Source organism: Acanthochromis polyacanthus, chromosome 17 (genome assembly GCF_021347895.1).
Source record: "Acanthochromis polyacanthus isolate Apoly-LR-REF ecotype Palm Island chromosome 17, KAUST_Apoly_ChrSc, whole genome shotgun sequence".
NCBI lineage: Eukaryota > Metazoa > Chordata > Actinopteri > Pomacentridae > Acanthochromis > Acanthochromis polyacanthus.
The window spans coordinates 26,274,843-26,288,279 of NC_067129.1; the positions used below are offsets into that span (position 1 = coordinate 26,274,843).

Sequence of the window (13,437 nt, forward strand, 5' to 3'; positions counted from 1 at the left end):
ATTGACAAATACAGAAATCGTTTAATTGCAGTGATTGCCTCAAAAGGTTGTGCAACAAAATATTAAGTTATGGGTACCATCATTTTAGTCCAGCCCTGTTTCATTAGTTTGTTTTTTTAAATAATTATGTTAATCAACAATTCAAAAATGATGGCTGATTTTGATTATTTAATTTTCAATAAATTTTTATTTATTGTTACTTTTGTGAGTTTCAAGTGATTTCAGTGAGAATTGTGGGTTTTTCCTTCTTTAACTGAGGGGTACCAACAATTTTGTCCACGTGTGTAGCTGTGTGGATCAGCCTTGATATAGTTCTTGCAAGTGATCTTCAGGAGGAGAATTACTCAAAGCGTCTTGGATTCAAAGGAGTCTCTACAACGTAAGTGGCCCAAGTTACCACAGAAGGACGGATCTCAGGGTCAGACTCAGGGTTGACGAGATCAAAGGATGCCTTGTTGTCACCCTCATTTGTTTCTGGTTTCAATAGGAAGTTTGGCCCTTTAAGCCAGGTGCTGAATGATAAGGTGTTCGCAGGGTTCGACCTTGAAGCATGGTGGGCAGGATTTGCATCTGTGGGAATATAGTCCCACTGTTCTGGTATGGATGACTTTCTGATCTTTGCACACGGTTACTCACGTAGATGTACACTGTGGGATTTGTTGCATATGTAACCTAGGATGTCTTTACTGTCAGTGAAGAACCTGACAGAATTGCATGGGACACCCAGCTCCTCTGCAAGCATGTCTGCAATTTCCACAGCCAGGACAGCTGCACACAGTTCAAGCCCAGGTATGGTCACCTCTGGTTGTGGTGTAAGCTTGGCCTCGCCGAACACAAAACAGGATCTCTGTAGCTGAAGCTTTCCTTTACCTGGATGATGTTTTGATATGGGAAGAAGTAGCTTGGTCGACTATCATCCAAGATGTTTGTCTTGAAAATGCTTGCTTGCTTGGGTTTATGAGACTAAACCAAATCTATACTAAAATAAGTCACACTACAAAACCTACAAAAAACCCACAGCTAAACTACAAAAACCAAGCAGGGATAAACTGAAGCAGGCAATGAAACAGAGTACTTACAAAAACCAAGGAACAAACTAAAAGGCTGACAGACAGGCACAGGGAATCCAGGAGCTGACGAGAAACTAGATGGAAAACAGGAGGCTGGATAACAGGGACAGAAACGGTGGAAACACAAGGGAAGAGTTGAGTCCAAGGCAGGATCTAGAGACAAAGCAGGGCAGGTGGGGAAAGCTCAGTCCATGTGGAGCTATACATTCAGAGGAAAGCAGGGATATGGCAGTCTATGTTCTGGCAGGGAGTGCATGACTGAATTGTGCTTATATAGAAGGAGGTGTAATTGTGAACAGGTCAGTTGGGTGAGCTGATTGCCGCAGCTGAATCTTATAGGTGTAATCTATGGAGTGCAGGCAGGTGAGTGAGAAACAAGTGAGGCAGGCAGAAAGACACAGAGACCAACAGATGCAGACGGAGGGAGCCAGAGGGACAAGACAAGGAGAAAACATTGGAAGAGTGAGGGAGAGAGAGAGGGACAAGGAAGAGACAGAGTCACTAATAAAGGAGAATGAAGGTAGAAGGAAGGAGAGGAACATGGTCTGGAGAAGGGATCATAACATTTTTAATTCATAGAAATTGTTTAAATTATCTTGACCTTTCTAATTCAAACTTGTCTTCCTGTCTTCTGTCTGTGTCTCATGTAACTGAGTTGTGCTGACCAGCTGTCACACCTCAAGTGATGAGGTGAAGCCATATATTATCTCCATCTCTCAGCCTCTGGATGTTTCTTCTGACACAATCCAAACATGAAGAAAAGAACGATCTCAGGATAAAAACACTTTTCTTAAACTGACATGTAGTAATTTTATGAATGAGGTCATACACATCCAGTATTATTTGTATTGGAAAACTAGAATGGTCATTAAGAGTGTGCCCTCTGCATGTGCCATTTCATAGACAAGATTAGGTGTTATTTCCTCAAAGTGATTTCCTGTTTCCATGGTGAGATGTATTGTACAATTATTGGGGAAATGAGAAAATATATGAAATTGAGAAAATGAGAAAATATACACTTATCTTGTCATTATCTGCACGGCAGCAAATAACTATAATCAGAAATTGAAAACTGAAATGATTATAATAACAATCACTTGTAAATGAGTTCTGCCATTCTCTCTCTCCCTCCTGTCTTCCTACGGCCAATTCAGAGTGAAGAGGAAATCAAGCAGCTCTCCATCCCCTCGTCCAAAGAAGAGGAAGAAGAAGAAATCTGGCCATCGAAGGAGTCGGTGAGTGGAAACAGCTTCAACTGATGAAGTGGTTCGATTTTCCTCTTCTTTTTAGCCCTGCTGACAGAATAATTAGTGTTTTTGTGAAACAGAATTCCAATTATTTTGGTATGAATATTTCAAACGAGCCATCAGATACTGTGGAGAGCAGAAGGGGAGTGATTAGCAAAGCATAGTCTCATCCTCCATTTTCTTTTGACGAGGTCAGCAAAAGAAAGACAGAAAGTGAGACGAAGAAGAATAGAGGTGTGTGAGAGAAGAAAGTATGAGAGGAGGATGGCAGAGAGATTAACAGAGCTGGGGACAAAGAGAGCTGAGAGAGAAATCCACTGGACCTATATAAGATCACACCTATGACAATGCTCCTCTCTGAGGTGTAATGTAATGTAACACAATGATGACGGAAGAGGCAGGACTTAGCAGCAATCTGAGGCTCATTTTGCACTCACGGCATGCATCCCTCTCCTCCTCTTCATCAATAGGTTTGGCAGCTCCTCACCTACTCGCAGAGAGAAGAAGAAAAAGAGTGGGAAGAAACACAAGCGAGACAGGTAAGGGTGTCATTAGTGACATGTCATCACAAGGAAGAAACTCTGACTCATCAAGGGTGTGCTGTCACAGTGATGGATGTTCAGAGATTTCAAAATTACATTTCTAATGTTTCCCTTATTAGAAATATCAATAAATAGATGTGCAGCGAGAGGGATAAAGCAACTGCTCTGTTCTTTTGGAGAGTATTTCAGACTTTGCTACATGATGGTTGCATTTTACGAGTGTACTGGTTTGCCAGCTTATTGTAAAAGAAAGAGGGAAAGATGAAAGGACAAAGGAGGGAAAGAGAAAAGGAAGAATGAAAGGATGAAGGACAAGAAAATGCAATAAGAGAGAGAAGAAGAAAGAGTACATTGATTCAAAAAACAGATGAAGAAAATTATTTCCCTTCAGGTTGGAAGAAAATGTGAAGAAAGGAGGAAAACAGAATTCTAGGAAGAGATTCATGAAGAAACACTGAAAAGAAAGAAAGAAAGAAAGAAAGAAAGAAAGAAAGAAAGAAAGAAAGAAAGAAAGAAAGAAAAAGAAAGACGAGGAGAGAGGGGAAGAAAGAACTGCAGAAATCAGGATGAAGGAAAGACATAAAAAGAAGAAAAAAACTTAAAACACCTCAAATGTAAGAGGAGAAAGAAAGGAGGAAAGATGTGATAAAAGAAAATAAGATTTAAGTAGTATAAGAAGAACAGGGGAAAACAAAGAGGGTTAGGGTTAGGGAAGAAGGAAATGAGGAGAGACAGGATTTTAGAAAGAGAAGGAAAGGATGAAAATGAAGGAAAGATAGAAAGAAAGCAGGAAACCACGAAAGAATGGAATAAAATGACACAAAATGAAAAAAAATAGAGGATGAATATATGGATATCGGAAAAGACAAGCAGAATGGGAAGAAAAGAAGCGATGAAAGTAAAGATGTAAAGGAGGAAGACTTGAGGTGAAGAAGAAAAGGGGCAAGGAAGGAAAGAAAGAAAAGCAGAATGACAGGAAGATAGAGAAGAAGAAAAAATGAAGAAAAGGTTAGGGAAAAAGAAAGGATGACAGACTAAGACAGAGGAAGGAAATATGAGACTTGAAAGATGAGAAGAATAAAAGATTGAAAGACAAGAAGAAAAAGAAGGAAAGAATTACAACAGGAATAAAGGAAAGAGGTGAAGAAAAAAAACAAGAAAAATAGAATAGATAGAACGGGGAAAGGAGGACATGAGAGGCCTGTGAAGGAAAGGGAAAAACTACAGGAAGAAAAAAAGATTGCTAAAAAAATAGGGAGGAAAGCTGTAAGGAGGAAAGGCAGCAAAACAGATGGGGTGAAAAACTAGAAGGAAAGCGAGGAAAGGACAGAAAGAAAGAGGGACAGGGAAAATAAATTGAAAGAACAAAAACAGAGGGAAGGAGGGTAGGAAGAAAGACAATTCAAGGAAGAGAAAATGAAAGAACAAAAGAAGAGAATGACGCACACAGTAAAGACAGGAAGAAAGAAGAATAAATATCAGGAGGAAAGATGGGATGAAAAGAAAGGAAAGAAAGAAAAGAGGAGTTCTAGAACTGAAAAAAAACTGGAAGGAGGAGAGAGTGAGAAAGGACAGAGAAAATGAAAAGATGAAAAGACAAGATGAGATGGAAGGGAAGAAGTAAGGGAGAGAGAAAGAAGATGAAAACAAAAAGAAGAAGGAACAGGAGAGGGAAAGACTGAAAAAGATATGAAGAATGCGAAGGAGAAAAGAGAATGGAAGAGAAAGACAGGAAAGAAATGAAAGAGAAAGAATAGAAGAAAGGAAGGGAGGGAGGAGAAATTGGAAAGGGAAGAAGAGACAGAAAGAGCGCAAGAGCTCATCAGCAACAACTTGTGCAGTGCCCTGGGATATCATAACAACAATAAGCAATTGTAGAGTGGTCTCCTCCTCCCCCAGCCTCCCGCCCTCCCCTCTGACTCACTGTGTTGCTCTAATAACCCAGCCTGAATGGGGGCGCACAACACAAGAAAAATGAGCCTCTCACTAAATTGCTGAGCATCAGTGCGCTGCCCCGCTCTGGTTTCCCACCTCTCATCCATCCACCAGCATCCCACTCCTCCCTCACTGCCTCACACCCAGGATGCTCTGCATTGCAGGTACTGTTGATATATGAATAATGTATAGAAAAAAGCAGGGAGAGGTGGGGGGGCAGCATGAAGGGTTCCTCCCCTCTGATTCTCCTTTTTAAGGTCCACAATAGGAGGGGAGGAGGAGATTACTGCATGCCCCTGTCCTGTAAAATTCTGCTGCTTTGTGATTTGCACCTGACTTTGAAATAACAGCTTCCAGGTTGGGCTCATGCCACTTGAATTCATATTTGTCTCACCTAAAGCGTCCTTGCAACAGAGGGTGTGGTGAAAGACTGAGCTGTGAGAGAGTGTGAGAGAAGTGTAGTATAATGTACACTCCAGAATAACACCTCATATGCAGCGGCCCCCAGCTGATTCCCTCCAGTGGGGAAACATGGACGGCTGCTGGGGCTCCGAGTCACATATCAGCCACATACGTTACTGTGACAGCTTTATTACTCCCCTTTCAGCAAATCAACACACTTAGCACTGCCGCTGCCTCCCACTCCATGCTGCATGCTGTAGGTGTGTAAAACAGCAGGGGAGATGTAGGGCTCTTCAGGAAAACAGCAACAACTCTCACAGACCAGCCAGACTAATCACCATGGAAACTGCAATGAGGGTGAAAGTGATATGAAGGTGAGGTGTCAGTACAACGCTGAAGACTGAGGAAAGGCCGACCTCCCCTTCATTACACTCTAAAGTAGATCTGCCACTGAATGTGATTTTATTCCTGCTTTGTGGCAGCAGCAACATTTTCTGCAGCTGGAAATAGAAAACATTAAGCATGACAGCCAACACCTGGAGAATATAAACCTGCTGTGAGAGCTCCCTGAAGATCTATATGGATCTATGTGATTCAGACTCATTTGAAAGAAATGTACGTCATTGAAAGAAATATATGCTGAAACTTTCCATAGCTTGAGCTTCTTTATTGAGTTATTGTGATGAAGGTATTTAGGTGTATTTATCATGAAATATGCACTAATATTTGACTTTTCTGCGTACACTGACCTGTTATAACTTTAAAACCACTACAATAGTAGTGTTTTCCCCCTCTTGCCCCAAAACCATTTGGACCTGTCGAGACTCCACAGATCTCCAAGGCAAAAAGTATTTAACACTAGGTATACAATATACATGCAAGCATACATACAACCATTAAACTGATTAGCTAATGTTATGAGCATTTGGCTGTGATTCAGAAACCTGAACAACCTAAACAACCACTAGAACCATTAGAACCATTAGATCTAACAAGAGAAGGAGTTTAGCAGCTTACCTGTCCAGAAGAACTGTAAGCTCAGCATATTGTAGTTAGCGGTCTTAACTTTGCTGCTATAGACACACTTTTTACATTTTTGTATTTTCAGATTCTCTTTTATTAAATGATAAGTTGTTGGGTTGCTGTGCTGTGTTGCACTTGTTGCCAAAGCGGAAACTACAACTTTTCCTGTAAGATTTTCCACCATTTAATCCAACAAGGACGTACACAGGCGTCTTTATTTGTACAACAGCCAACAGGAACAATGCCTCTATATCTTTGAAAATATGGAAGCGAATGTGACTCAAAACTCAAATTCAAAAGCATTAGCAGAAATGCTTTTGCATTTCAAAGTCATGGCTGCACTTTTTGAGTCAAAAATGAAATTAAAAAGCAATATTCCAAAATGCAATTTCATTTTCTTCTTCAACACTGCTCATTCTGTGACGAAATGAAAAAGCAAAAGCAAATCACATTTGACATTTAATTTTCAAAACGTTCACCAGCAAAAAGGTAACAAAATTCAATTTGAAATGTCAAATTCTAAAATGCAAAAGCATTAGCAGAAATGCTTTTGCATTTCAAAGTCATGGCTGCACTATTTGACTCAAAAATGAAATTAAAAATCAATATTCCAAAATGCAATTTCATTTTCTTCTTCAAGACTGCTCATTTTGTGACTAAATGAAAAAGCAAAAGCAAACTCAGAAATGCTTTTTCGTTTTCGTGCTCACCCCGCAAAATGTGTCTCAAAATTCAAACGCAAAAGCAATCTCAAGTGGCGCAGGTAAGTGACGTCACGGACCCCAACTACAACAAGATTTGACTGGAGACCATTGGAGACTCGACGTGCAAGCAGATGGCGACGAGTAGTCCGGTGTTCAAGATTAACTGGTGTTCCCATCAACTGTTGATATTCAGTGAGCGACAGTGAGCAACACATAGCATAGGTGACTGTACCGATGCCTGTTCAAAACACACAGACGTCAATAAACTGTTCCGAAATGTTCTTGTTGTCAGCTTTAACATTGTCGTTATTGCTCTGTTTGGACTCACGGCTGTTGAGTCTACCAGTAATATACTCGGTTTAATGAGGACTTAAAGCTAACGGAGTGGAAATATCGCTTCACTGCGGCAGTGTGACGATCTCCATCACATTAACTGGTGACAGTCTGTGACCTCAGTCCGACAAAAACACCAAGAGAAGTTCTAATACCGTTTACTGAGAAAAGACACCAATTCCTTTCAGTATAGCACATATACTGGGGCAATAGCTCAGGTGACTGAACAGGAGATCTATAAACAAGAAGATAAACCCGACGCAGCGGCCCGGGTTCAACTCCAGCTCGCAGCTTTTTGCTGTAGGTTTTCTCCCGTTTTCTACTGCGGTCAAGTGAGCCGCCCGCACTCTGGGCGTTGCGCGGCTATTCTGTGTAATACGGTAATGCGATCACAGGCGCTGAGCAGCCCGGCTGAGAGACGTCCGCTGCAAGTACATCCTGTTATACAGATTTTGACTGTCCATATCTGGAAATCCTTAGGCGGTGACAAAGATCTCTCACTGTGGCTTTGTCAGGGGTCGTCCCAGCTACCACCTTGTACAATATCACCTGATTTTACTGTAGAATTTTGGAGAAAATTAATGTCAAAGCGGGCGGCTCACTTGACCGCAGTAGAAAACGGGAGAAAACCTACAGCAAAAAGCTGCGAGCTTCCATATGAAAACACCTGTGACTGGTCAAAGCCAATCACAAACCATGAGTTACATTTTGTACAGCCTGAAAACAGAGCCAAGAGGAGGTGCACAAGTGTAGTTTCCTCTCAGATCGATTAAATGACCATATGTCATAAGGTTCGAATTTTTTTGGCACCACAAAATTCCTGCTTAGTTCAGTTGTTAATCCCAGCAGTTGGAATGGGGCCTCCACTTGTTTTCCAGCACATCTCACAGATGCTCTGTCAGACTGACATCTGTTAAACTTCCAAGTCCATGTCAACATCTCCAACTCTTTTTCATTTTCCTCTAACATTTCCTGATCAATGTTTGCAGTGTAGCAGGGAGCATTATGTTGCTGAAAGAGGACACTGCTATCAGAACATCACCCAGAGCATCACACTGCCTCCGCTGGCTTGTCTTTCTTTCCCGTAGTGCATATTGCTGCCATCTCTTCCCCAGGTTAATGACAAACATGGACATAGCTGTATAACTGATCAGACCAGACCACCTTCTGTTGCTTCATGGTTCAGTTCCGATGCTCATGTTTTCATTGAATAAGCTTTCAGTGGTGAACAAGGAGCAGTGTGGACGCAACCTTCTGCAGCTACGCAGCAAGTCGCAATGCAATGTGTTCTCACACCTGTCTATCATAACTACACTAAATACCAAAGGTGTTCAACATTTTCTGCTACAGTAGCTCCTCCTTAGGATAAGACCACATCAACGTCAAGAACTGACTGTTCACTTGCTGCTTAATGTGTCACATATCACTGGCAGGTGGTAGCTGTAATGAGACACCTACTCTTAATCACTTCACCTGCCAGTGGTTTTGCTGCTGTGGCTGGTCCGTGTATGTCGTCAGTGTAGTACCGCTGCTGCTACATACAGGTTTTCTATGTGAAGCTACACATGTTCAGCTACTTTATGTAGTCTCAGCACTATTGGGGTGAATGGAAAAATTGAAACAAGCAAATATATATAGCTGGTACACAGACTGACAACAGTACAGATACGATTTTGTATTCACCATTTTAATATTTGTCCAGCATACAGCCTCTGATGTCCTAGAATTTATTCCAGGAAGCAGCTTTAGTAAATCCCAAAGCCACCTCAGACTTGGAGCATAGACTTAAAAAAATGAAAAACTTTTCTGGTACAATTAAAACATGGACATCTTATCCAGATTACTCCATGAAGCTGCTTTTCCTAGCAGGTCCCTGGTCCACACTTATTGCATCCTCTATATGAATTATTCAGGCCAGTATTATGTATTTTCACTGACATTATAATGGTCTTGTTTTGCAGATCTGCATCTGGCTCCAGGAAAAAGAGACGATACAGGTGTGTATGGAACAAGACTACAACAGATAATAATGTCAGTAACCAGTGTTGGCGAGCTTGTTGTGATAGTGTGCCTCAAAGCAATATGCCTCAAATAAATTTTCTTATGTAATGTGTGTTATTGTCGTTCCTGCCTATTGATTACCATTTGTTCAAACAACAATGCAATCCATGTAGGTGAGTGGTACACTGAGTTCCCTGCTTTATTACACACAACTTTATTTTCTTATATATGATTTTTGTTTCAGGTCGGGCAGTCCAAAGAACAAACACAAAGACAAGAACAAACAGAAAAAGAGGTGAGATGCACATGGAATGTCTCCCTGGTCTCTAATCTCTAATGCATGTTCATAGAAGTGGAGCCCAGATAGAAAAGCCTTTTTGTCTTCTGCTATCATAGCAGTGCATACAGAGAATAACTAAGTTTTGTTCATTTTGGGTACATATACTGTTACATATGCACTACGTAGGAGTCATTTCTGTACAATCTGTCCTCTGACCCCAGTAAAACAAACAATGAACAATATTCTCACTGTCCTCAACAATTGGAGTCACACTCAGTCTCTCATAAATTTAGATTGGTATTTTACACTCATTATCTCAGGCTGAGACTCACGGAGAATGTGAACAAGTGTAAAGCACCGACTGCATCTTCAAAGCGTTATGTCTAAATTGAACACAATTTCCATGTAATGCATTGCACTCTGTCATAATTAGAATATATATTGAAAGTGTTTGGCTATGCATGAACAGTTTTACATATCATGAAATTGACTGCTGCGTTCGCTGTGGCATGTTTGTCCTCATGATGCATACGTGGTTTTGTGTATGTATGCATGTGTGTGTGTGTGTGTGTGTGTGTGTGTGTGTGTGTGTGTGTGTATGTTTGTCCATTTGCTGTCATTCATCAGGTCCCCTGGAGAGACCCCCAGCAGGAGTTCACAGCATCAAGGCAGCTGCTGCAGCTCTCGAAGCGCCTCCCTGTCCTCCACTCGGAGCACCTCCAAATCTCCTACCAGGTAGTGTCCTCAGTATCCACACACACACACACACACACACACACACACACACACAAACACACACACACACACACACGCATACTGTGTTTTTCTATCATTGTGGGGACATACCATTGACTCCCATTCATATCTAACCCCGTAACCCTAACCCTAACCTTAACCCAGACCAAAACAATGCCTAACCCTAAAGAAACGTTTTTGCACTTTTACTTTTTTCAGTAACAACAACATGGCCAAGAAAACACTGTTTCCCTTTATGAGGACCCAAATGAGGTGAGGACATTAGGTCCCCACAACCCCTATAATTACCCGCCCACACACACACACACACACATACACATACACACACACACACACACACACACATACACATACACACACACACACACACACACACACACACACACACTTAGTTTTGTGACTCAATGATATTGCTCTGCTGACTGTTATGCAGTTGCCCTGGTGACAGTCTGTCAGTCTCTCTCTCATTTACTCGGGCCCCCAGGGATAGATTAGGATGCAAAGGGGGCTGCTCAGCACGTCTGATAATAACCCCCATTAAATGAGTGTGATATCTCACTCTGCATTCATGTTTTCACTTTGATGAAACATATATATATATATATATATATATATATATATATATATATGTATATATATATATATATATATATGTTTGTTATTTTTCTGTTTAAAAAGATATTGATATGTTACACAGTTCCCCAGGTTTTTGGCCTACAATGTGACAGATTACAGTGGAGTAAAAGATTTCCGACTAATATATGTACTGTGCAACAAAGTGCAGAGGAGAGTAAAATTCTCACTCGTATATCTTGCCCAGCTTATTTAGCCCAGACAGAAATTTAACAATTCAATTTAACATTAGTATCAGAATTTGACAATTTCCTAGATTTCTTTAATTCAACTGCTGAGAAATGGCCTCCCCTTGGCTTAGCCACATGTCAATTTAAGATTTTTGCAGAATAATATTTTTAAACAGATAAACTGTTGGGCAGATGGTTCATCTCAGACTGGTTATTCCTCCTCTGTTAATACATATGATTAATAATGTGATCACCGGATACTGCCCACAGGGAAATTCCTCACAATAGTAATTTTTTCTTTTCTCATAAGAAACACATCTTCTCCTTATTTATAACAGCAGATTTAGAATCACAGATTAAAAATTGAGAACATGCAAACTCCACAGAGAAAGTCCTGAGCTGAACACTCTTGCTGTGAGATAAGGACAGTGCTAACCACTGCTACCCCCTGAAGTTTTCACGTGGCACACCATCTTTAATCTAAATTTAAAAGAACTATGAGTAAAACTTCCATCCAAACAGATGTGCATTGAAAAGGAAAATACAAAGTATGTGCTTAGCATAAGAACCATCACATTTAGATGTCACCACTACATCTACACAGGAATCACACAGAGAATTTCAAAAACTATTGCAGCACGTGCAATGACAGGCATGTTGGGATCAGCAAAGGCAGATGTCAAAGTCGGTGGTTTCACTCTGAAAAAATACTCCCAAATAGTCACTGCTTATCCAAATGTCTTCAAACTCAACTCTATACATCTTTGGGTCTCTGACAATACACCCACCACGTTTGAAGTAGATCAGATGTATGGAAGGTATGTAAAGGACAGGCAGTCAAAAATACAATGTCTCATTTTTTAATGAGATTTGTGCCAAATCAATGAGAAACTGAAATTTTTACCTCGATCTTAGAAGTGATGCAAGTCTGACAATGGATAAAATACACAATTGAGACTTGAATTACTTCCTCTTTTCTCAAGAGTGAATTATTTCAAATAAAGATCAGTGCAGCAAAAGAAAGAAAAAGATCACTCTAAGACATTAATAAATGCTTGTGTGAAATCAGTATCTCCTCTTACTATTTGCAGCTTCAGTTAACAGAAACGTGTTGTTTTTTAATAAATTATAAATAATGAAGCAGCAGTTAAATAATATGAAATTGGTTGGAATGTAATTGTAATTGACGCTATATAAATAAAATTGAATTGAATTGAATTGAAAAAATAGCAACAAAAGCACACAGAGAGCGCAGTACTCTATCAATGCTGCTCAGTCATTGTATGATTTACGACGGATGAAATCTTTAATAAATATTTACTTACATTATGTATGGATACCAAATCAGTGTTGCTAACAGACAGACAGACAGATGGACGGACAGACAGACGAACATACGCCGATTGTCACATAACTCTGCCACGTTCGTTAAATCATAGCAGCTTTATTGTTATTTTCTATTGCTGTAGGCACCTCTGATTTAAAAAGGGTCTGCTGTGTTGCTGCGCTCTTCTAGGCTGAACAAGCACAAGACAGAGGGACAGAAGGCGTCCGGCACCTCGCTGTCTCCAGGCCCCAACAGTCCCACATCGTGGCACAACGGCGACCACATCCAGCGGAGCCGCAACGGCAAGGCCGGCAGACTCAACCACCCCGAGGGCGAGAAAGGGAACGATGTATGTACACTCCTCTATTCTGCTGTCACACCCCAACCCTCCACACCACCCTCTCCAGCGGTATCTTCCTCAGTCTCTGCAAATGAGTTTTAACTTGCTCTCTTGTGTTGGTTCACATGACTTCTCATCTTCTTAGATACTGAACGACTTGTTTTGTTCTTTTATCAGTTGTTCCTAGGTTTTAGGCCAGTTATTATTATCAATAATGGTGTTATTTTTGACATGTGAAAGACACTCCTGTCCTGTGTACAACTTGCTGCTCCTGCTGCTTTGTTTCTGGCTCTCTCTGACTCCTCTGCCATCTTGTTTTTTTTTCTTCGTTTTTTTTCTTTTTCTTTTCTGTTCTTGTTGTTTGCCAGTAACAGAGCGAGGGAGTATAGAGAAGAAAGGTTCTGGTGTTTCTGTTCAGCACACCTCCTCTGAGTCGGAGCACAACATTAGCATACCACACCTTAGACTGAAATCTGAGCAGCATCACGTTTCCAAATGAATGAGCAGAGAGGTGTGCTGTTTCTTTGGAGCAACTGCCTGCTAAGGCATGAGACAAATAAAAGCAAAGTTGTGCCAGGGACATGTTTGCCTACTTCAAACATTTGCTCCACCACAAAAAGGTCCATGTCCGTGAAGAAATATCAAAGCAAATGTGTCTGTCAGCAGTGATAACT

The 13,437-nt window shown here is 40.8% G+C and overlaps 1 protein-coding gene across 2 annotated transcripts in view; it reads left to right on the forward strand.

Moving 5' to 3' along the window:
• Positions 1-13,437, forward strand: part of srrm3 (serine/arginine repetitive matrix 3) — a 112,516-nt gene that overhangs the window by 83,068 nt on the left and 16,011 nt on the right. For both annotated transcript variants that reach the window (XM_022205998.2, XM_051937177.1), the window contains exons 5-10: positions 2,225-2,305; positions 2,788-2,856; positions 9,218-9,253; positions 9,502-9,552; positions 10,165-10,272; positions 12,613-12,772. In XM_022205998.2, the coding sequence (XP_022061690.2) occupies positions 2,225-2,305; positions 2,788-2,856; positions 9,218-9,253; positions 9,502-9,552; positions 10,165-10,272; positions 12,613-12,772 (505 nt within the window). The remainder of the gene's footprint in view (positions 1-2,224; positions 2,306-2,787; positions 2,857-9,217; positions 9,254-9,501; positions 9,553-10,164; positions 10,273-12,612; positions 12,773-13,437) is intronic.